This window comes from Salmo trutta, chromosome 15 (assembly GCF_901001165.1).
Source record: "Salmo trutta chromosome 15, fSalTru1.1, whole genome shotgun sequence".
NCBI lineage: Eukaryota > Metazoa > Chordata > Actinopteri > Salmoniformes > Salmonidae > Salmo > Salmo trutta.
The window spans coordinates 59,511,171-59,534,929 of record NC_042971.1 but is presented as its reverse complement, the minus strand read 5'-3'; the positions used below and the strand labels follow the sequence as shown (position 1 = coordinate 59,534,929).

General features: G+C 45.2%; 1 protein-coding gene across 11 annotated transcripts in view; it reads right to left on the bottom strand.

The window, feature by feature from the left end:
• nedd4l (NEDD4 like E3 ubiquitin protein ligase) overlaps positions 1–23,759 on the bottom strand; it is a 109,544-nt gene that overhangs the window by 27,912 nt on the left and 57,873 nt on the right. For 4 of the 11 annotated variants that reach the window (XM_029692374.1, XM_029692375.1, XM_029692365.1 and 1 more), the window contains 9 exons: positions 23,461–23,546; positions 22,846–22,954; positions 17,306–17,466; positions 16,833–16,968; positions 16,368–16,580; positions 16,127–16,207; positions 10,074–10,133; positions 7,136–7,270; positions 6,506–6,658 (listed from right to left, as the gene is read on the bottom strand). In XM_029692374.1, the coding sequence (XP_029548234.1) occupies positions 6,506–6,658; positions 7,136–7,270; positions 10,074–10,133; positions 16,127–16,207; positions 16,368–16,580; positions 16,833–16,968; positions 17,306–17,466; positions 22,846–22,954; positions 23,461–23,546 (1,134 nt within the window). The remainder of the gene's footprint in view (positions 1–6,505; positions 6,659–7,135; positions 7,271–10,073; positions 10,134–16,126; positions 16,208–16,367; positions 16,581–16,832; positions 16,969–17,305; positions 17,467–22,845; positions 22,955–23,460; positions 23,547–23,759) is intronic. The other 7 variants (XM_029692376.1, XM_029692370.1, XM_029692367.1 and 4 more) reach the window with 6 other exon arrangements.

Below are 23,759 nucleotides of genomic sequence, written 5' to 3'. Positions count from 1 at the left end.
AGAGTCTATCGACGCACCCGTGCATCAATCTAAGTAAGTAAATCCCTATCAAAATCCAGCAGTTTAAGCTAGAGAGATGTTTTCTTTTGCATGGGCTGTGTCTTAAAATCCACCGCCTCCTCCGCTGATATCGCCGCCTCCCGCATCTGCAGTGAAAGGTGGCAAAGCTAGAACGGTGTTTGTCATACCATGAGACATCTGGAAAAATCGGTCTTCTACAAACTTTTTCTGTGAAAAGACGAGACTCTCGCGAACACCGTTTTGCTCTATGACCCCCACAAACATCAAGGGACTAGTCTGAAGTCGGTACAGCCGCGTCTGCCAACTTCTGTCTGTAGCGTCCCAACAGTTTGGGCTACACACTAATATGACCCCTATGTGGAAAGTTGAGTCTCTCACGAACACGTACATTTCGGGTGTTTTGCTCTAGAATGCCCAAAAGTCTCACAAGACTCATCTTAAGGTCCCCACTACCTGTATAACAAAAGTGTATATATGGAGATAGTTCAGTGACAAAAAAAAGGGGATAAATACATGTATAAAATATATTTATACGGTGCATTCTGAAAGTATTCAGACCCCTTGACATTTTCCAAATTCTGTTACATGACAGCCTTATTCTAAAATTGATTATAGTTTTTCCCCCCTCATCAATCTACGCAAAATGACAAAGCAAAAACGGTTTTATATTTTATTTTTTGCTATTTTATTAAAAATAAAAACCTGAAATACGACATTTACATAAGTATTCAGACACTTTACTCAATACTTTGTTGACACACCTTTGGCAGCGATTACACCCTCAAGTCTTCTTGGGTATGACGCTACAAGCTTGGTACACCTGTATTTGGGGAGTTTCTCCAATTGTTTTCTGCAGATCCTCTCAAGCTCTGTCAAGTTGGACGGGGAGCGTTGCTGCACAACTATTTTCAGGTCTCTCCAGAGATGTTCGATTGGGTTCAAGTCCGGGCCACTCCAGAACATTCAGAGACCTGTCCTGAAGCCACTCATTCGTTGTCTTGGCTGTGTGCTTAGGGTCGTTGTCCTTTTGGAAGGTGAACTTTCTCCCCAGCCTGAGGTCCTGAGTGCTCTGGAGCAGGTTTTCATCAAGGATCTCCCTGTACTTTGCTCTGCTCATCTTTGCCTCAATCATGACTAGTCTCCCAGTCCCTGCCACTGGAAACATCCCCACAGCATGATGCTGCCACCACCATGCTTCAACGTAGGGATGGTGCCAGATTTCCTCCAGATGTGATGCTTGGCATTCAGGCCAAAGAGTTCAATCTTGGTTTCATCAGACCAGAGAAGGTTGTTTCTCATGGTCTGAGAGTCTTTAGGTGCCTTTTGGCAAACTTCAAGTGGGCTGTCATGGCTATTTTACTGAGGAGTGGCTTTTGTCTGGCCACTCTAGCATAAAGGCCTGATTAGTGGAGTGCTGCAGAGATGATTGTCCTTCTTGAAGGTTCTCCTATCTCCACAGAGGAACTCTACAGCTCTGTCAGAGTGACCATTGGGTCTTTGGTTCTTAAATTAAACTGGTATACTTTTTTATTCATCACATTTTCTTTAACCAATTTTGGTTTTTAATGTAGGGCCAACAGACAAGTTCCTTACTTTTCCCCCTTACATTTTTGTGGTAATGCTGCAATAAGTTGGTTGTATTTTTGGGTCGAGCAGACATAACTCCACCAGTCCTATTTATGATATCATTTACAAAAGATTATACCTTTTTTTATTTTTTGAAAGAAATACATATTTGTTTAATCAATTAGTATATTTGAGTTTAACCACAATATTTGTTGTATTATTTGTTCTCTCTTTTCTGTTGGATTAAACTGAAATTGCAACCAACTTTCTATGGCTTGTTTTAAAAATAACAACCTTTTGGAGATGATTTCATTTTCAAATAACCGAAAGTGAGAGGTCGTAATCTGAATAAAGGGAAAAAGGCCATTCTTCAACAAGGTGTGAGACATTCTTTCTTATCTGTTAGTGAACCAGGTTGGATTTAAGCATAACTTGTGTATGACTGATGCCTTTAGTGAGAGGTCTAATGCTTTAATATTTAATAATTTCTGCCCTCCGAATTCATATTCATTATATAAATAGGCCCATTCATTTTGTCTGCCGTTCCAAAGTAAATTGAATATTTTTTGCTCATATCATTTAAAAAACAAGTTGCTAGGTGTAGGCAAGGCCTTAAGCAAATGGTTAAGCTGGGAAATGACTAAAGAGTTAAATCAGGTTAAACTGGGATATGACTAAAGAGTTACAATTGAAGTCGGAAGTTTACATACACCTTAGCCAAATACATTTAAACTCAGTTTTTCGCAATTCCCTGTCTTAGATCAGTTAGGATCACCACTTTATTTTAAGAATGTGATGTGTCAGAATAATAGGAGAATGATTTATTTCAGCTTTTATTTCCTTTATCACATTCCCAGTGGGTCAGAAGTTTACATACACTCAATAAGTATTTGGTAGCATTGCTTTTAACTTGGGTCAAATGTTTCGGGTAGCCTTCCACAAGCTTCCCACAATAAGTTGGGTGAATTTTGGCCCATTCCTCCTGACAGAACTGAGTCAGGTTTATAGGCATCCTTGCTCAAACACGCTTTTCAGTTCTGCCCACAAGTTTTCTATAGGATTGAGTCAGGGCTTTGTGATGGCCACTCCAATACCTTGACTTTGTTGTCCTTAAGCCATTTTGCAACAACTTTGGAAGTATGCTTGGGGTCATTGTCCATTTGGAAGACCCATTTGCGACCAAGCTTCAACTTCCTGACTGATGTCTTGAGATGTTGCTTCAATATATCCACATACTTTTCCTGCCTCATAATGCCATCTATTTTGTGAAGTGCACCAGTCCCACCTGCAGCAAAGCACCCCCACAACATGATGCCGCCACCCCCGTGCTTCACGGTTGGGATGGTGTTTTTCGGCTTGCAAGCCTCCCCCTTTTTCCTCCAAACATAACGATTGTCATTATGGCCAAACAGTTATCAGACCAGAGGACATTTCTCCAAAAAGTACGATCTTTGTCCCCATGTGTAGTTGCAAACCGTAGTCTGGCTTTTCAATGGCGGTTTTGAAGCAGTGGCTTCTTCCTTGCTGAGCTGTGTTTTAAAAAAAAATGTATGACGATGTAGGATGTAGGACTCGTTTTACTGTGGATATAGATACTTTTGTACCTGTTTCCTCCAGCATCTTCACAAGGTCCTTTGCTACTGTTCTGGGATTGATTTGCACTTTTCACACCAAAGTACGTTCATCTCTAGGAGACAGAACGCGTCTCCTTCCTGAGCAGTATGAAGGCTGCGTGGTCCCATGGTGTTTATACTCGCGTACTATTGTTTGTATAGATGAACGTGGCACCTTCAGGTGTTTGGAAATTGCTGCCAAGGATGAAGCAAAAATATTTCTGAGGTCTTGGCTGATTTCTTTTGATTTTCCCATGATGTCAAAGCAAAGAGGCACTGAGTTTGAATGTAGGCCTTGAAATACATCCTCAGGTACACCTCCAATTGACTCAAATTATGTCAATTAGCCTATCAGAAGCTTCCAAAGCCATGACATCATTTTCTGGAATTTTCCAAGTTGTTTAAAGGCATAGTCAACTTAGCGTATGTAAACATCTGACCCACTGGAATTGTGATACAGTGAATTATAAGTGAAATAATCTGTCTGTAAACAATTGTTTGAAAAATTATTTGTGTCATGCACAAAGTAGATGTCCTAACTGACTTGCCAAAACTATAGTTTGTTAACAAGAAATTTGTGGAGTGGTTGAATAACGAGTTTTAATGACTCCAACATAAGTGTATGTAAACTTCCGACTTCAACTGTAAATCAGGTTAAACTGGGATATGACTAAAGAGTTAATCGGGGAGATTTTTACACAAATAGACTGCTTAGACTGAGGTTTTTAAAACACAAAAAGACCATTTAAAAAAAGGACAATAATCATTCAGATCACAACATTCCCCTGAATATAAGGCTAAGCACACACACACACACACACACACGCAGGCACGCACGCACGCACGCACGCAGTGATGAGTGAGGTTAACCTGATAGGGCCAACAGCTGCTAACCTCACTTCATTACGATTATGTAACATTTCAACATCACCCGAACACAGATCACCGACACACCTTCGAGATGACCCAAAGAAACAGCGCTCTGGTTCTCTCCTTCCGCCTGGATATCTAACACCTTCTATACTCTATATTGGTAATGAAATATTCTTCAATCAAGTGGTGGCAGAAATCAGAAGACGTCGTTAAAGACAATCTCAGAAAGCGTATTATCAACACATTGAACTGAGAATCCATATGACGCCATTTGTCATCTCTTAATAAGAAGCATCATAAAAAAACGCTATTTCTCAGCCATTCCCTTTCCACACAGTGTATACAAATTATTCAATACCACAATAAGGCTTAACAAAGGGTATGACAGACAGAGAAATAACAGGGTGAGCTTTGTCCCACATATTCACGTTCGCTTCGAGCCGAAAGCTTGCTTCAGATATTAAATCAGCAAAGCAGCAGAGCCACTCAATCTATTGTGACATAACGTCTGGGACTTTTAGATGAGGCTGATAAAGGTAATAATGGGCTGTGTAGTGTCACATCTGTGGTTGTGGACTCTGGAAACCAGATGATCTTTTCGGAAGCTCAATGAAGACACTTCCTTCCGCCCATAGCCTGGGGGGGGGGGTTAACGGACAGGGGACGTAACAGAATACTGACGTGTGGTTTATCAAGTCACATCAGAGCCGTTCAGTCCACCACATAATATAACCCTCTTCTTACATCTGGTGCACTTTGGCCGACTGCATCCGGTGACCAACAAGGAGTGCTGTGCCCTATTGTCACAAGCCTAGACCAATCACAGTTGAACTTGTCACATGGAGAATAACTAAAGCGTTCAGTGCTTTCATTGCATCTCATAGCAGATTAGTCATGACCCACTTCCAGGACAGGGTCCTGCATCCATCCATAAGCTGTGGAGTTTCAGTTTATTGCCTGGACTGCATATGAATGAATCTCTCCCTCCCTCCCCTATGGAGTTTTAGTCCATTACCTGGGCTGCATATGAACCTCCCTCTCCCTCTCTCTCCTCCCTCCCTCCCCTCCCTCCCTCCCCCTCTCTCTCCTCCCTCCCTCCCTCCCTCCCTCCCTCCCTCCCCTATGGAGTTTCAGTCCATTACCTGGGCTGCATATGAATCCCTCCCTCCCTCCCTCTCTCCCTCCCTCTGCCTCTCTCTCCTCCCTCCCTCCCTCCCCTATGGAGTTTCAGTCCATTGCCTGGGCTGCATATGAATGTGTCTCTCTCCTTACGTCCCAAATGGCACCCTATTCTCGATGTAGTGTACTACCTTGTACCAGAACCCAATACGGACTATACTATGTAGGGAATATGTAGCCATTTGGGATGTAGCCTTAGTTAACTCTGGAGAGATCACACGTTGAGGAGATTAGAAAAGGGAAAAGATCTTTCCCTGATCATAGCTAAGCCATGCCAAGCCTCACCATGGTTCAACAATCAGTCAGACTTCAGCACTTTGAAACCCATTATATTCAGATTACTGAATTGAATGACATTGCTTGAAGTTAGTGGTGTTTAAAAAATAAAAATGTCAGCTTCAAAATGATCTTCAGATGAAAGATGCTCTCACAGCGTGACATAAGGTTAAACTGAGGTGGTTAAAGTACTGGCTGAGAAGGAGTAAATGAGGTAAACAGCATTACAACGGTCAAGGGAAGAGAAGGACAGAGAACAGTGGCATGCAGCAGAGTGGTGCTGAATCTGAAAGACAGAAAGAGGAGACAGACAGGAGAATGATAGAGGTAGGAGGAAGAGAGGATGAAGAAGAGAAAGTGAAGAAGGAAGAGAGGCTGAACCTGAAACAGAGAGGAGAGGTAGAAGGACATGAGAATGTTAGATGGGAGGAGAGCGGATGACGGAACAGAGAGTGGTAGACGGGAGGAGAGCAGATGACGGAACAGAGAGTGTTAGACGGGAGGAGAGCAGATGACGGAACAGAGAGTGTTAGACGGGAGGAGAGCAGATGACGGAACAGAGAGTGTTAGACGGGAGGAGAGCAGATGACGGAACAGAGAGTGTTAGACGGGAGGAGACCAGATGACGGAACAGAGAGTGTTAGACGGGAGGAGAGCAGATGACGGAACAGAGAGTGTTAGACGGGAGAAGAGCAGATGACGGAACAGAGAGTGTTAGACGGGAGGAGAGCGGATGACGGAACAGAGAGTGTTAGACGGGAGGAGAGCAGATGACGGAACAGAGAGTGTTAGACGGGAGAAGAGCAGATGACGGAACAGAGAGTGTTAGACGGGAGGAGACCAGATGACGGAAAAAGGGAGAAAAGAAAAGTGTTGTCTAGAGGGCGGGTAGAGTGGTGGTGGGGTGCTCTCATCAGATAGATAGATAGGAGAGATTGAAGGAAGGAAGTCCAACGGGACAGGCTGGATAATCTCACCTCTAAGGGGGAGGACAGGGTAACGGTAGGGGAACTGAGACTACGGGCGCGGCGTATTTGCGGTTCAATCAGGTGGCTATTGTTGTTGGCTGAGGAAGAGGTGGAGGCGGCTTCAGCCCCGGAGTCAGAGGTACTCGCCTCGTCTTCAGTGTGCTGTCAGGGAGAGACTTTTTAGTTAACACAGGTAGAAGGAGGAACAAGGCTTTGTGTGATAGACAGATGAAATGTGAGGGAAGTTACAGGGTAAGGAGATGATCCGGCAGAAGAGAGATCATCCAATGAATGCACGAGATACACGCACACCACTTTAAATTTCCACTGAAATCTCCCATTCATCAATACTTTCCGAGTTACGTGCACATTTCTCAAGTTAGTATTTGGCACATAGTAAGAAACAGAGTACGAGAGGAGAGGGAGGAAGAGGGACACAAACTCAAGGTGACCTGAAGTAAGACATGCACCCAGAGCCACACTAAGACAGGACGAGAGGACGAGAGGGACAAAGAGAACAGTGGACGTTGTACCCAGGCCCAGAGAAATGCCCTGATGGAATGAGGACAGAAGAGGGAAGGAGGAGTAAGGCCCAGGCCCATGCAGTCTCTCTGTGCCCCAGGTGAGGCCTCTAAGTACCTGGAGGATAGGCTTGGTCCAGGTGGTGCAGCGGTTGTTATGATTGACGTAATACGTGCGTCCCTTGACATCCTTCCTCTCCTCCCATCCTGGAGGTAGGCCTGGTGTGGTCAGGGCATAGGCTGCCGATTCAGACTGAACCAAGCAAGAGAAGCAAAAGTTATTCGCGCCGGACAATATAGCCACCTGGAAGAAACTTGTGTAAACTGTATTTTTTTACACATTGATAAGAAATATAGAAACAGTGGGAGTGGCTTATTGACAACAAAAAACAGTAATGCAGTACAACAAGTAGCCTAGTACTATTGTACTACAATACTGCGACTCCTCAGAAACTCACAGAAGCAGGCCAGCAGAAGCAGGACAGCTTTAGAAAAAACAAACACACAATGACAAACAAACCACATAGAACAGCTTTCAAACCTGACATATATAGTAAGACTCACTCAAACATACATCCATCCATCCATGCATGCAACCTAACATACAGTGCATCCGGAAAATTATTCAGACCACTTGAACTTTTCCACATTTCGTTACGTTACAGCCTTATTCTAAAATGGATTACATTTTTCCCCCCTCATCAATCTACACACAATACCCCATAATGTCAAAGCGAAAATAGGTTAAGAAATTTTAGCAAATGTATTAAAATATTTAAAAAAAATACCTGTATCAGACTCGAAATTGAGCTCAGCTGCATCCTGTTTCCATTGATCATTTTTGTATTTTTTATTTAACCATTATTTAACTAGGCAAGTCAGTTAAGAACAAATTCTTAATTACAATGACTGCCTACACCGGCCAAACCCGGATGACGCTGGGCCAATTGTGCGCCGCCCTATGGGACTCCTAATCACGGCCTGTTGTGATACCACCTGGAATCGAACCAGGGTGTCTGTAGTGACGCCTCAAGCACTGAGATGCAGTGCCTTAGACACCTGCGCCACTCGGGATTGGAGTCCACCTGTGGTAAATTCAATTAATTATTCATGATTTGGAAAGGCACACACCTGTCTATATAAAGTCCCACAGTTGACAGTGCATGTCAGAGCAAAAACCAAGCCATGAGGTTGAAGGAATTGTCCGTAGAGCTCCGAGACAGGATTGTGTTGAGGCACAAATGGGGAAGGGTACCAAAAAATGTCTGCATTGAAGGTCCCCAAGAACACAGTGGCCTCCATCATTCTTAAATGGAAGAAGTTTGGAACCATCAAGACTCTTCCTAGAGCTGACCGCCCGGCCAAACTGATCAATCGGGAGAGAAGGGCCTTGGTCAGGGAGGTGACCAAGAACCCGATGGTCACTGACAGAGCTCCTCCGTGAAGATTGGACAACCTTCCAGAAGGAAAACCATCTCTGCAGCACTCCACCAAATCAGGCCTTTATGGTAGAGTGGCAGATGGAAGCCACTCCTCAGTAAAAGGCACATGACAGCCCGCTTGGAGTTTGCCAAAAGGCACCTAAAAGACTCACTCAGACCATGAGAAACAAGACTCTCTGGTCTGATGAAACCAAGATTGAACTATTTGGCCTGAGTGCCAAGCGTCACGTCTGGAGGAAACCTGGCACCATCCCTACGGCGAAGCATGCTGGTGGCAGCATCATGCTGTGGGGATGTTTTTCAGCGGCAGGGACTGGGAGACTAGTCAGGATCAAGGGAAAGATGAACAGAGAAAAGTACAGAGAGATCCTTGATGAAGTCCTGAGCGCTCTGGAGCAGGTTCTCAGACTGGGGCGAAGGTTCACCTTCCAACAGAACAACGACCCTAAGCACACAGCCAAGACAACGTAGGCGTAGCTTCGGGACAAATCTCTGAATGTCCTTGAGTGGCCCCGCCAGAGCCCGGACTTGAACCTGATCGAACATCTCTGGAGAGACCTGAAAATAGCTGTGCAGCAACGCTCCCCATCCAACCTGACAGAGCTTGAGAGGATCTGCAGAGAAGAATGGGAGAAACTCCCCAAATACAGGTTTGCCAAGCTTGTAGCGTCATACCAAAGAAGACTCTAGGCTGTAATCGCTGCCAAAGGCACTTCAACAAAATACTGCGTGAAGGGTCTGAATACTTATGTAAATGTGATATTTCAGTTTTTTATACATTTGCAAACATTTCTCAAAACCTGTTTTTGCTTTGTCATTATGGGGTAGTGTGTGTATATTGATGAGGGGAAAAAAAACAATTTAATCCATTTTAGAATAAGCCTGTAACGTAACAAAACATGGAAGAAGTCAAGGGGTATGAACACTTTCCGAATGCACTGTATATAGTAAGCCACTCTTAAACCTTACATACTAGGTATGTTAGGTTGTACAGTATGTAAGGTTTGAGTGTCTTACTAGGTATGTTAGGTTGTACAGTAAGACACTCAAACCATACATACTGTACAACCTAACATACCTAGTAAGACACTCAAACTGCTCATTACAGATTAAAATACATCCCAGGTGGTGATTGATGTGTGGACCTATCAGGGGAGCAGCAAACACAACCACACGCACATATAAATACAAATTCACAGCCACTGAACTTCATCTGAAGAAATGTATACACTTATTGACTTGGTAAGTGAGCTGAACTCTCCCATTGAGGGGTCACAACACAGAAGCAGGAGGGGAAACAGGTGGTCTAGTCTCCAGTCTCTAAGTCCTAACTTCTTAATCACCAGCTTGATACATAACGTTGGTGGGGAGGGAGGGGGACAAAACTAAAACGGTGCAGAGAGAGAGGATATTCATATGGCAGAGGTGCACTGATATACAGCAGGTAGATAGATGTACAGTATATAGAATGGGACAACAATGATGTACAGCAGGTAGATAGATGTACAGTATATAGAATGGGACAACAATGATGTACAGCAGTTAGATAGATGTACAGTATATAGAATGGGACAACATTACTGATGTACAGCAGGTAGATTTGGATAACATTACCATGGGCTCCTCAACTCCAGTGACTGTTAAAGCTCTGGTTCTTCTGGTCTGGGAGCTCTGCTGGTAGAACACAGCTTTCTTTAGAGGGAAGGGGGGGTCTGAGGCAGGGGGGTCAGGGACAGATATGACCAGTGATGGTGAGGCAGGGGGGTCAGGGACAGATATGACCAGTGAGGGTGAGGCAGGGGGGGTCAGGGACAGATATGACCAGTGAGGGTGGGGGGGGGGGGGGGGGGGGGGGGGGGGGGGGGGGTCAGGGACAGATATGACCAGTGAGGGTGAGGCAGGGGGGCGGGGTCAGGGACAAATATGACCAGTGAGGGTGAGGCAGATGGGGTCAGGGACAGATATGACCAGTGAGGGTGAGGCAGGGGGGGTCAGGGACAGATATGACCAGTGAGGGTGAGGCAGGGGGGTCAGGGACAGATATGACCAGTGAGGGTGAAGCAGGGGGGTCAGGGACAGATATGACCAGTGAGGGTGAAGCATGGGGGTCAGGTAGGTGATGTGTGGAGGAGCAGGAAAGACTAACATGGGGAAGGAGGTGACTTTAGAGTCAGAGAGTCCAGGGGTCGAGGCGGGGGACAGTAGGAGTACAGCTGGGTGAGGAGAGAAGCCATGCTCCGGGGGGAGAGACTCCTGTGATGGTAGGGACAGGAGACGTGGAGCATACCCAAACAGCTGACCACACAGGAGGAGAGGTGAGGGAAGGGGCACATGGAATCACATTACCGTGGGTGGATTATAGTTGTGGATTATCAGTGTTTGATTGGATTACGGGTTGAGAGTGAAGTAGTATATAAACAGCTGAATAAAAAGCTTTTAATTTGAGAAATCTGGAATTGTTAGAATGATTATTGTTAATGGATGCAGAAAGGCAATAATTGTTAAGCTTTATTTTGTTTCTTTGAGAATCATGTGAGATGGATCTGACTAGCGTCACAGGTGTTGATGACAGTAGAGCACCAACTCACACAAAGAGAGTGGAATGCAAAGTGAGATAACACCACCCACCCACTCAGCCAATGTTAAGGAGAACTAGTGTGACTGATCTAGCAGGCTACAGGCACAGTCACACCAAATAACTCTGGGACTCTTTCTAACCTTTTCTTACCCTCGATGCTTTTCTTTGTCATTACTTGTTCTCAACTAGCCTACCTGGTTAAATAAAAGGTGAAATAAAAATAAATAAATGACTGGCGCTCACCCTTCATTACTGGCGCTCACCATTTTCTTTGTCATTAGCCACAATAACCCTTTTCTTTGTCATTAGCAACAGTAACCCTTTTCTTTGTCATTAGCAACAGTAACCCTTTTGTCAATAACAATAACTCTTGATAAGCCTTATGGAGCAACATGGAACTACATTGCACTCTTTACTGCATTTAACACATTAACCTACATTTCAAAAAGTACAAATAAAGCACTTTAGCTGCCATCTAAATGAACCAACAACCAGCGAGCGTGCACGTGCACGCAGCTCCCCATGGGCTGCCATGCAGAAGAAATATCAGTCCGCGCAGAGAACAACGAAATTGAACTTCACACAGCTTTCTAGACTTTTCCCCCGTTAGTTAACACCATCAACGTTTCCCTTTACTGTGGGAATTGTGATCGAATCAGCACAATATTTGCCACTTTCAATGCAACATACCAAAATAAAAAGAACTATGCAAGAGTTACATGCTGAGCAGACCGCTGCGCATGTGATTTTGTCCACCCACACCAGACACGATCAGGACACGCAGGTCAAACTATATTCATTTGGGGACAGGTCAAAAAGCATTAAATATTTGGCAATTTAGCTAGCGAGCATGCTCTTGCTAGATAATTTGTCCTGGGATATAAACATTGGGTTGTTATTTTACCTGAAATGCACAAGGTCCTCTACTCCGACAATTAATCCACAGATAAAAGGGTAAAAGTTTGTTTCTAGTAATCTCTCCTCCTTCAGGAATCTTCTTCTTCTTTGGACTTTATATGGTGGTTGGCAACCAACTTTAAGGTGCATTACCACCACCAACTGGACTGGAGTGTGGACTTCAGTTTCTCTCTCAATCACCCACATGGCGCTCGTTGACACACGCGAGCAGTGTGGTCAGCATGCTGGTATGCAAAACTAACTATGCGAGAGATTTTGTTGTAGGCAGAATGCATCGGAGTAGAATTTTATTGCATTGACAGGTACAATTCGGGCTCATACTCTACACAAGGCGGTGTGCCATAACCAATCAGAGCTGCAGTAGGCCTATATGCAAAGAGACCACTGCCGTATATGGACCTGTGCCATTCACTTTGAACTGGACTGTGTTTACAGCATGAGTCGCCGTGAATAGATGAGCTTGTTTTGAGATCAAAGCGAGAGCTACATGTGGCAACGTGTTCATTTGTTCATATCCTTTGCTAGTTAGTGAGTTATTAGCCCAGATAGAGATAATGTGTAGTCATCAATGGGGGAGTGATTGCTTCATACAAGAACACAAAACGTGTACATTTCTAGACATCTTTGAAAAGCGAGTCAGGTAAAGAGCTTTTTTTTGTCTTAAAGGGACAGTGTTGTATTTTGAGACAGGCTTGAAAAATCTAAGTAACCAATAGGCAGCATAATTTGCCTGATTATCTATAATAATGTTATGGGAATAATGATGCATTTTATTTAGTAAAGTGATTTCTTGCATCAAACAACATTTTCAGTCACCACATTGTCTGAAGTGGTCTTGTGTTGGCGCCCCTCCTTGGGTTGTGCCGTGGCGGATATCTTTGTGGGCAATACTCGGCCTTGTCTCAGGATGGTAAGTTGGTGGAGAGATATCCCTCCAGTGGTGTGGGGGCTGTGCTTTGGCAAAGTGGGTGGGGTTATATCCTGCCTGTTTGGCCCTGTCCGGGGGTTTCATCGGATGGGGCCACAGTGTCTCCTGACCTCCTGTCTCAGCCTCCAGTATTTATGCTGCAGTAGTTTATGTGTCAGGGGGCTTGGGTCAGTCTGTTACATCTGGAGTATTTCTCTTGTCTTATCCGGTGTCCTGTGTGAATTTAAATATGCTCTCTCTAATTCTCTCTTTCTTTCTCTCTCGGAAGACCTGAGCCCTAGGACCATGCCTCAGGACTACCTGGCATGATGACTCCTTGCTGTCCCCAGTCCACCTGGCCGTGCTGCTGCTCCAGTTTCAACTGTTCTGCCTGCGGCTATGGAACCCTGACCTGTTCACCGGACGTGCTACCTGTCCCAGACCTGCTGTCCCAGACCTGCTGGAACCCTGACCTGTTCACCGAACGTGCTACCTGTCCCAGACCTGCTGTTTTCAACTCTCTAGAGACAGCAGGAGCGGTAGAGATACTCTCAAAGATCGGCTATGAAAAAGCCAACTGACACTTACTCTTGAGTTGCTGACTTGTTGCACCCTCGACAACTACTATGATTATTATTATTTGACCATGCTGGTCATTTACATGAACATTTGAACATCTTGGCCATGTGCTGTTTTAATCTCCACCCGGCATAGCCAGAAGAGAACTGGCCACCCCTCATAGCCTGGTTCCTCTCTAGGTTTCTTCCTAGGTTTTGGCCTTTCATGAGAGTTTTTCCTAGCCACCGTGCTTCTACACCTGCGTTGCTTGCTGTTTGGGGGTTTTAGGCTGGGTTTCTGTACAGCACTTTGAGATATCAGCTGATGTTAGAAGGGCTTTATAAATACATTTGATTTGAAGGACAAGTAGATAAACAGGTTAATGTCAAGTCCTGCATGTTTATTTATTTTTTCTTCCAAAAGGGATTTGAATAGAGCAGCTATTTCCATGTTAAAATGTTACGGGATGCATTTTCTCCATTGTTTTCGATTGTAGGCAACTCTGGTAGGCCTACATTATGATCAAATAGCCACAGTAGCCTACTTGGCCACTGTTAAAACTAACTTAAAGTGGGTACCAGCCTCAGTGTTCACGGGTACAGCCTCAGTGTTCACGGGTACAGCCTCAGTGTTCACGGGTACAGCCTCAGTGTTCACGGGTACAGCCTCAGTGTTCACGGGTACAGCCTCAGTGTTCACGGGTACAGCCTCAGTGTTCACGGGTACAGCCTCAGTGTTCACGGGTACAGCCTCAGTGTTCACAGTAAATACGCGCCAGAAGATGCACGGAGTTTTCACTATGTTGAAGTTTGCACTCAGTAAACCTGAAATTTGCTCAGTGACGACATTTTTTTTTTTAGGGAACATTGCCGACAACTAAGTTTCACCCCGGGCGAGGCAGAGAGGGATCAACTGCACAGGGCTGATCCAGACTAATAACATGTAGCTAGCTTCCCTCCCTTCTGCAATGACTGAGGTAGTCTCACACACTGTCCACGTCAAGGACCATTCACAACAGCCTTGTCACAGCTTATTTGTATAGATATACTTTCGTCCGTCTGAGGGATAGTGCACTCCACAGCAAGAGAAACACTGCCCAGTCAGGGGAAGAATAACATAACCAACCAATCATGCTCAACCTACACATCCCTTTTCATTCCCAGGAAAGTGTGTCAAACCAAACCGCTATATGGGACAGATTGAGCTACATGTGGAAACTGAAATCTTCCCTTTGACAGCAGACCTGGGTTCATAGAATCCAAACCCAAATACTTAAGATGTACGTAATTGAGCTTGCATGGTGCAATGGTACTAATAGAGTAGTCTGCCACTCCAGGTAGGCTAGAGAAAACTTCCTTTGAAAGTACTTTGAAAGATTTCAAATATTATATGAACCCAGATCTGCAACCTACACATGCTTCCTAAGAAAGTGTGTCAAACCACAGAAACATGTGGTGACTGGATTTAGCCTCTGACTGTGACAAATCCAGTCTAGAAAAAGCCTCATTCTGCTACAGTTGTAAAACCCTAGCTACACACTCATTCCACTTAACACTCATTCAGATCCTGTTGTTGTAAAACCTTAGCTACCCACTCACTCACTCATTCAGGTCAGCGAGATAAAAGGCTGACATCAGCACCTGTGCTTTTCCCTTCAGAAGCCCTGGCTCCCTGGGCTACTGTGACTCAGATCTCTGTCTAGGATGTGTTTGATTAGGAAAGATAGAATTACTGCCACTGTTACAGAAACACAGAGCCTGACACTGCAGAGTGAATCACCACCAGGCAGTAAGGAATCACAACAAGCAGAGAGGAGGAGGAGAGAGGACAGGAGGAGGGGACAGGAGGGAAGGAGGAGAGGAGGAGGGGAGAGGACAGGAGGAGGAGACAGGAGGGAAGGAGGAGAGGACAGGAGGAGGGGACAGGAGGAAGACAGCAGGAGAGGACAGGAGGGAAGGAGGAGAGGAGGAGGGGACAGGAGGAAGACAGCAGGAGAGGACAGGAGGAAAGGAGAAGAGGGGGGAGGAGAGGAGAGGAGAGGACAGGAGGAAGACAGCAGGAGAGGACAGGAGGAAGACAGCAGAAGAGGACAGGAGGAAGACAGCAGAAGAGGACAGGAGGAAGACAGCAGGAGAGGGGAGAGGACAGGAGGAAGACAGCAGGAGAGGACAGGAGGAGGAGGGGAGAGGGGACAGGAGGAAGAGAGGAGGAGGGGACAGGAGGAAGACAGCAGGAGAGGGGAGAGGACAGGAGGAAGACAGCAGGAGAGGGGAGAGGACAGGAGGAAGACAGCAGGAGAGGGGAGAGGAAAGGAGGAAGACAGCAGGAGAGGGGAGAGGAAAGGAGGAGAGGTGGGGAGGAGAGGAGGGAAGGAGAGGTGGGGAGGAGAGGACAGGAGGAAAGGAGAGGACAAGTGGCGAGGATAGGAGAGGACAGGAGGAAGACAGCAGGAGAGGACAGAAGGAAAGGAGGAGAGGTGGGGAGGAGAGGAGGAGGGGACAGGAGGAAAGGAGGAGAGGAGGAGGGGACAGGAGGGAAGGACAGGTGGGGAGGAGAGGACAGGAGGAAAGGAGAGGACAAGTGGCGAGGATAGGAGAGGATAGGAGAGGAGAACAGAAAGAGCTGCCTGTGTAATAAAGGAATTGGAAGGAAGAGGTGGAAGAACAGAGGAGAGGAGGAGAGGAAGAAAGAGTGTGTGTATCGTACCGCTGGAGGAGGAGGCTGGGCCTGGTCACTGACCCCATCTGTCATACTGGAGGAGCGCAGCCTGGAGGTCAGATGACTCTGCTGAGAGGAGACGGAGGGATTGTTTTCTTACGACTTTTAATTCTCATCTTTTTGGCTACAAAAACAAATGTTTTCACACATACTGGAATGGTGCTAATGAGTGAGGTTAAAAAGTGGTCAATTTGCCTCTAACCGACTCAAACTGGTCAGTGATTCTCACCACAGCAGAGGCGTGGCTGGGGACGGCCACCTCTCCGTTGATGTCAGGCGGGGGGCCGGATGGGGCTGGAGAGAGAGAGAGGTGCAGGTTGATCTCCTCTGAGAACTCCTGGAGGGGCGGGGGGGCAGGCGTTTGGGGGATGGCCGTCACCATTGAGGAGGAGGGGCCAGGTAGGGGGCCGTCTGGACTCTCTTCAGTGATTGGCTCAAACGACTGCGCAGAGAGAGAGAGAGAGAGAGAGAGAGAGAGAGAGAGAGAGAGAGCGAGAGTATGTACTGTACCACTGACTAGTTTGGAAAATCCTTCTGTATTCTGCAGTAAAGATAAGGCATTTATCCATTAACCTATTTTAAGTAACAATGTAGGCGTAATATTGTCCTGGTATGTAGCAATAGATGACCTTGGATTTACAAAGATATTGATTAAAACATATTGTACAGTTGAGGGGTCAAAGGTCAGACTCACATCTTCCATGTCTCTGGGTTCTGGGTGTTCATTCTCCAGGTCTTCAGAGATGTGTCGTCTGGACCTGAAAACCCGGTGGGCCTGGATGCTGTTCGCCCGCTGCTGATTGTCATTCTCCACCTCCGAAACATCATCCCTGTAGAGAAGAGATAATTAACATTTTACATGTTGGTGCACAGAGAGAACAAGAGAGGACCTAGCACCGAGCCCTGGAGGACACCAGAGGCCCTAGCACCGAGCCCTGGAGGACACCAGAGGCCCTAGTACAGAGCCCTGCGGGACACCAGAGGCCCTAGTACAGAGCCCTGGGGGACACCAGAGGCCCTAGTACAGAGCCCTGCGGGACACCAGAGGCCCTAGTACAGAGCCCTGGGGGACACCGGAGGACCTAGTACAGAGCCCTGGGGGACACCAGAGGACCTAGAGCAGTTCTGATAACTGTGTGTAAAGATAACGTAGCTGTGTATACATACACGTTACTGGGTCGTTTCCACTGTGTATAGCGGTTGTTGTGGTTGACGTAGTAGGTTCTGCCCAGGTTATCAACCTTCTCCTCCCATCCTGGGGGCAGTGGGGGCTGGACCGCCTGGGGCCTCTGGACGCTGGGATCGGCGGAGTCGTTCACTTCCCAGCCCTGAGAAGCACAAAGGCACAGGAGGAGAGTGCTCAAAGATACAGACAGAGAGAGAGAGAGACACGGCACAGCCAGGAAACAAAACACAGCTCTTTCCTTTTGGTGTACCTTACATTCCACTGTCTGTCTGAGATCTCGCAAGAAGGTTGGAGACGTGAGATTTTCAGTTCTATTTTTTTCAGTTCTCCTGCTAAATGTTAACCTGGGTACCCATCTGTTTAGCTACAATTCTACTCTTACCCTGTGTCATATGCCAAAGATGTTTAGCAAGACAAAGAGTGGAATGATAGCTAAACAGACGTGTACCCAGACTAGCTATACGTCACCCTATCTAGGCCTCATTTTACTGAGTGAAAAACTACAAGCCATCTTGCCCACTCTCTCTCTCTCTCTCTCTTACTCAGATTAAGTCACTGGCACACAGAAGCATACAGACACACACACACACACACCAAACACATAATTTAATTTTCCATTAGATCAGACTTTTGAAAATGAAAGGAAGTGGGGAAGTAAGTGAGCGAGTGAATGGTGTTTCCAGAAAGAGAGGCCAGACCAGAACAGACTAGATGTTTTCTCCAGACTCCCTGTTGGCAGTAACAGACTTTTGTTACTCCACCTCCACAACTGTATGTATGCATGTACAGTGGGGGAAAAAAAGTATTTGATCCCCTGCTGATTTTGTACGTTTGCCCACTGATAAATAAAGGATCAGTCTATAATTTTAATGGTAGGTTTATGTGAAAAGTGAGAGACAGAATAACAACAAAAATATCCAGAAAAACGCATGTAAAAAAATGATATAAATTGATTTGCATTTTAATGAGGGAAATAAGTATTTGACCCCCTCTCAATCAGAAAGATTTCTGGCTCCCAGGTGTCTTTTATACAGGTAACGAGCTGAGATTAGGAGCACACTCTTAAAGGGAGTGCTCCTAACCGCAGCTTGTTACCTGTATAAAAGACACCTGTCCACAGAAGCAATCAATCAATCAGATTCCAAACTCTCCACCATGGCCAAGACCAAAGAGCTCTCCAAGGATGTCAAGGACAAGATTGTAGACCTACACAAGGCTGGAATGGGCTACAAGACCATCGCCAAGCAGCTTGGTGAGAAGGTGACAACATTTGGTGCGATTATTCGCAAATGGAAGAAACACAAAAGAATTGTCAATCTCCCTTGGCCTGGGGCTCCATGCAAGATCTCACCTCGTGGGGTTGCAATGATCATGAGAACAGTGAGGAATCAGCCCAGAACTACACGGGAGGATCTTGTCAATGATCTCAAGGCAGCTGGGACCATAGTCACCAAGAAAACAGTTGGTAACACACTACGCCGTGAAGGACTGAAATCCTGCAGCGCCCGCAAGGTCCCCCTGCTCAAGAATACATATACATGCCCGTCTGAAGTTTGCCAATGAACATCTGAATGATTCAGAGCACAACTGGTGAAAGTGTTGTGGTCAGACGAGACCAAAATGGAGCTCTTTGGCATCAACTCAACTCGCCGTGTTTGGAGGAGGAGGAATGCTGCCTATGACCCTAAGAACACCATCTCTACCGTCAAACATGGAGGTGGAAACATTATGCTTTGGGGGTGTTTTTCTGCTAAGGGGACAGGACAACTTCACCGCATCAAAGGGACGATGGACGGGGCCATGTACCGTCAAATCTTGGGTGAGAACCTCCTTCCCTCAGCCAGGGCATTGAAAATGGGTCGTGGATGGGTATTCCAGCATGACAATGACCCAAAACACACGGCCAAGGCAACAAAGGAGTGGCTCAAGAAGAAGCACATTAAGGCCTGGGAGTGGCCCAACCAGTCTCCAGACCTTAATCCCATAGAAAATCTGTGGAGGGAGCTGAAGTTTCGAGTTGCCAAACGTCAGCCTCGAAACCTTAATGACTTGGAGAAGATCTGCAAAGAGGAGTGGGACAAAATCCCTCCTGAGATGTGTGCAAACCTGGTGGCCAACTACAAGAAACGTCTGACCTCTGTGATTGCCAATAAGGGTTTTGCCACCAAGTACTAAGTCATGTTTTGCAGAGGGGTCAAATACTTATTTCCCTCATTAAAAAGCAAATCAATTTATAACATTTTTGACAAGTGTTTTTCTGGATTTTTTCGTTGTTATTCTGTCTCTCACTGTTCAAATAAACCTACCGTTAAAATTATAGACTGATCATTTCTTTGTAAGTGGGCAAACGTACAAAATCAGCAGGGGATCAAATCTTTTTTTCCCACACTGTATATACAGTACCACTCAAAAGTTTGGACACACCTACTTATTCAAGGGCTACATTGTAGAATAATAGTGAAGACATCAAAACTATGAAATAACACATATGGAATCATGTAGTAACCAAAAAAAGTGTTGAACAAATCAAAACATTTGTTATACTTCAGATTCTTCAAAGTAGCCACCCTTTGCCTTGATGACAGCTTCGCACACTCTTGGCATTCACTTAACCAGCTTCACCTGGAATGCTTTTCCAACAGTCTTGAAGGAGTTCCCATATATGCTGAGCACTTGTTGGCTGCTTTTCCTTCACTCTGCGATCCAACTCATCCCAAACCATCTCAATTGGGTTGAGGTCAGGTGATTGTGGAGGCCAGGTCATCTGACGCAGCTCTCCATCACTCTCCTTGGTCAAATAGCCCTTACACAGCCTGGAGGTGTGTTGGGTAATTATTCTGTTGAAAAACCAAGTATAGTCCCACTAAGCACAAACCAGATGGGATGGCGTATCGCTGCAGAATGCTGTGGTAGCCATGTCGGTAAAGTGTGCCTTGAATTCACCAACTGTGTCACCAGCAAAGCACCCCCACACCATCACACCTCCTCCTCCATGCTTCACGGTGGGAACCACACATGCAAAGATTATCCGTTCACCTACTCTGCGTCTCACGATGACACGGTTGGAACCAAAAATCAACAATTTCTACTCATTTGCAGCAATTCGACCATGAAGACCTGATTCACACTCTGTTGATGTTGTCTCCTCTGTTGATGTTGATGTTGAGATGTGTCTTGAACTCTGTAAAGCATTTATTTGGGCTGCAATTTCTGAGGCTGGTAACTCTAATGAACTTATCCTCTGCAGGAGAGGTAACTCTGGGTCTTCCTTTCCTGTGGCGGTCCTCATGAGAGCCAGTTTCATTAAAGAGCTTGATGGTTTTTGCGACTATTCTTGAAACCTTCAAAGTTCTTAAAATGTTCCAGATTGACTGACCTTCACGTCTTAAATTAATGATGGACTGTCATTTCTCATTTGAGCTGTTCTTGCCATATGGACTTGGTCTTTTACTAAATAGGGCTATCTTTGGTATACCACCCCTACCTTGTCACAACACAACTGATTGGCTCAAACACATTAAGGTAAGAAATTCCACAAACTAACTTTTAACAAGGCACACCTGTTAATTGAAATGCATTCCAGGTGACTACCACATGAAGCTGGTTGAGAGAATGCCAAGAGTATGCAAAGCTGTCATCAAGGCAAAGGGTGGCTACTTTGAAGGATCTAAAATATATTCGGATATGTTTAACACTTTTTTGGTTACTAAATGATTCCATGCGTGTTATTTCATAGCTGATGTCTTGACTGTTATTCTACAATGTTGAAAATTTGTCCAAACTTTTGACTGGTACTGTATATACAGTGCATTCGAAAAGCATTCAGACCCCTTGACTATTTCTACTTTGTTACGTTACAGCCTCACAATACCCAATAATGACAAAGCAAAAACAGGTCGATTTCTTTTCAATTTCTTAAAATTAAACACAGAAAATCCTTATTTACATAAGTATTCAGACCCTTTTCTATGAGACTCGAAATTGAGCTCATATGCATCCTGTTTCCATTGATCATCCTTGAGATGTTTCTACAATTTGATTGGAGTCCACCTGTGGTAAATTCAATTGATTTGACATGATTTGTAAAGGCACACAACCGTTTATATAAGGTCCCACAGATGATGTCATGTCAGAGCAAAAACCAAGCCATGAGGTCGAAGGAATTGCCCGTAGAGCTCCGAGACAGGATTGTGTCGAGGCACAGATCTGGGAAAGGGTACCTGCATTGAAGGTCCCCAAGAACACAGTGGCCTCCATCATTCTTAAATGGAAGAAGTTTGGAACCACCAAGACTCTTCCTAGAGCTGGCCGCCTGGCCAAACTGAGTAATCGGGAGAGAAGAACCTTGGTCAGGGAGGTGACCAAGAACCTGATGGTCACTCTGACAGAGCTCCAGAGTTCCTATGCGGAGATGGGATAACATTCTAGAAGGACAACCATCTTTGCAGCACTCCACCAATCAGGCCTTTATGGTAAAGTTGCCAGACGGAAGCAACTCCTCAGTAAAAAAGGCACATGACAGCCGGCTTGGAGTTTGCCAAAAGGCACCTAAAGACTCTCAGACCATGAGAAACAAGATTCTCTGGTCTGATGAAACCAAGATTGAACTATTTGGCCTGAATACCAAGCATCACATCTGGAAGAAACCTGGCACCATCCCTATGATTAAGCTTGGTGGGAGACTAGACTGGGAGACTAGTCAGGATTGAAGGAAAGATGAATGGAGCAAAGTACAGAGATCCTTGATGAAAACCTGCTCCAGAGCGCTCAGGACCTCAGACTGGGGCGAAGGTTCCCCTTCCAACAGCACACAGCCCAGACAACGCAGGAGTGACTTCGGGACAAGTCTCAATGTCCTGGAGTGGCCCACCCAGAGCCCGGACTTGAACCCGATCGAACATCTCTGGAGAGACCTGAAAATAGCCGTGCAGCAACGCTTCCCATCCAACCTGACAGAGCTTGAGAGGATCGGCAGAGAAGAATGGGGGAAACTCCCCAAATACAGGTGTGTCAAGCTTGTAGCATCATACCCAAGAAGACTCTAGGCTATAATTGCTCCCAGAGGTGCTTCAACAAAGTACTGAGTAAAAGATCTGAATACTTTTGTAAATGTGATATTTCAGTTCTTTTTTTTTTATTCTTATAAATTTGCTAAAATTTCTTAAAACCTGTTTTTGCTTTGTCATTATGGGGTATTGTGTGTAGATTGATGAGGGGAAAAAAGTTTTCAATCCATTCTAGAATAAGGCTGTAAAGTAACAACATTTTGAAAAAGTCAAGGGGTCCGAATACTTTCCGAATGCACTGTATGTAGGAAAAGTATATTATTTTCTAAAAAATCAGGACTGTACTGAATTTGTTAAAATGCTATTTTAAGCTTAACGGTTAAGTGTAGGGTTTGGGGTTAAGGTTAGCGGTTTTGGAGTTAAGGTTAGGCTTAGGGAAAACACACATTTTTACTCCCCAAAAAGTCCTGAAAAAAAAAAGCTGTGTGCGCTTGTCCGTGTCCCTGACTCCTTACCTCCGCCTCCTCCCTGGTAATCCCTTCAGTGGTCTCTTCCTCCGGACCTCCAGTCTTTGGCAGGTAGGCCATCTTTAGCCGTAGATAACCCTTCACCCGGGACTTGTGGCTGGAGACAGAAGAGGACACCAAAATGGCAGTTCATTGGGAGTTATTCAAAAGAAACCGGAGGTAGAAATAGATGGTTTTACCCAGAGCCATGAATTTCAGAGAGTTGGGCGATGACACTACAACATTCTATGGAAGCCCTGTTAGAGCCCCATAAACAATACATGGGGAATATTTTAACAATGCTATTAAAGTTAATGTCTAGAATTAGAACGATATTTGGAATTCAACAGAAACCAGAGAGGTGAAATGACAACAGTCTTAGCTAACAATGATTACAGTACAGTTACTTTAAACCAAATACCATAATGACATAAGCTTGTAGTTTCAGTGATATCTATCTAACCATGAATCTCCTTTGGATTAGCAACAACAGGTGGACATTGTTTGTGGGTAACTTGAGTGTGTGTGTGTGTGTGTGTGTGTGTGTGTGTGTGTGTGTGTGTCAATGTGTGTATGCATGCGTTCATGTGTGTGTGAGTGTGAGTGTGTGTAGTTCCCTGTCACCTTCGTCGGTAGTCTGGAACTGACCTTCGTGGCCGTAGGAGGAAATCTTTAAACGTGTACGGCCGCTCCATCGTAGGGTCCTCGGTCTACAACACAAAGACACATCAATCAATCAATCAATCAAATGTATTTAAAATCTCTTTTTATATTAGTGCTTGTCAAAGTGCCTTACAGTAACCCGGCCTAGACACCGAAAAGCTAGCCAAGTTTCCAGACATGAAAACATATCAAAACATGTAGCTATAAAATAGAAAAACCACACTGTCCATCACATAAACACATTGTCAGACCAGAGTCAA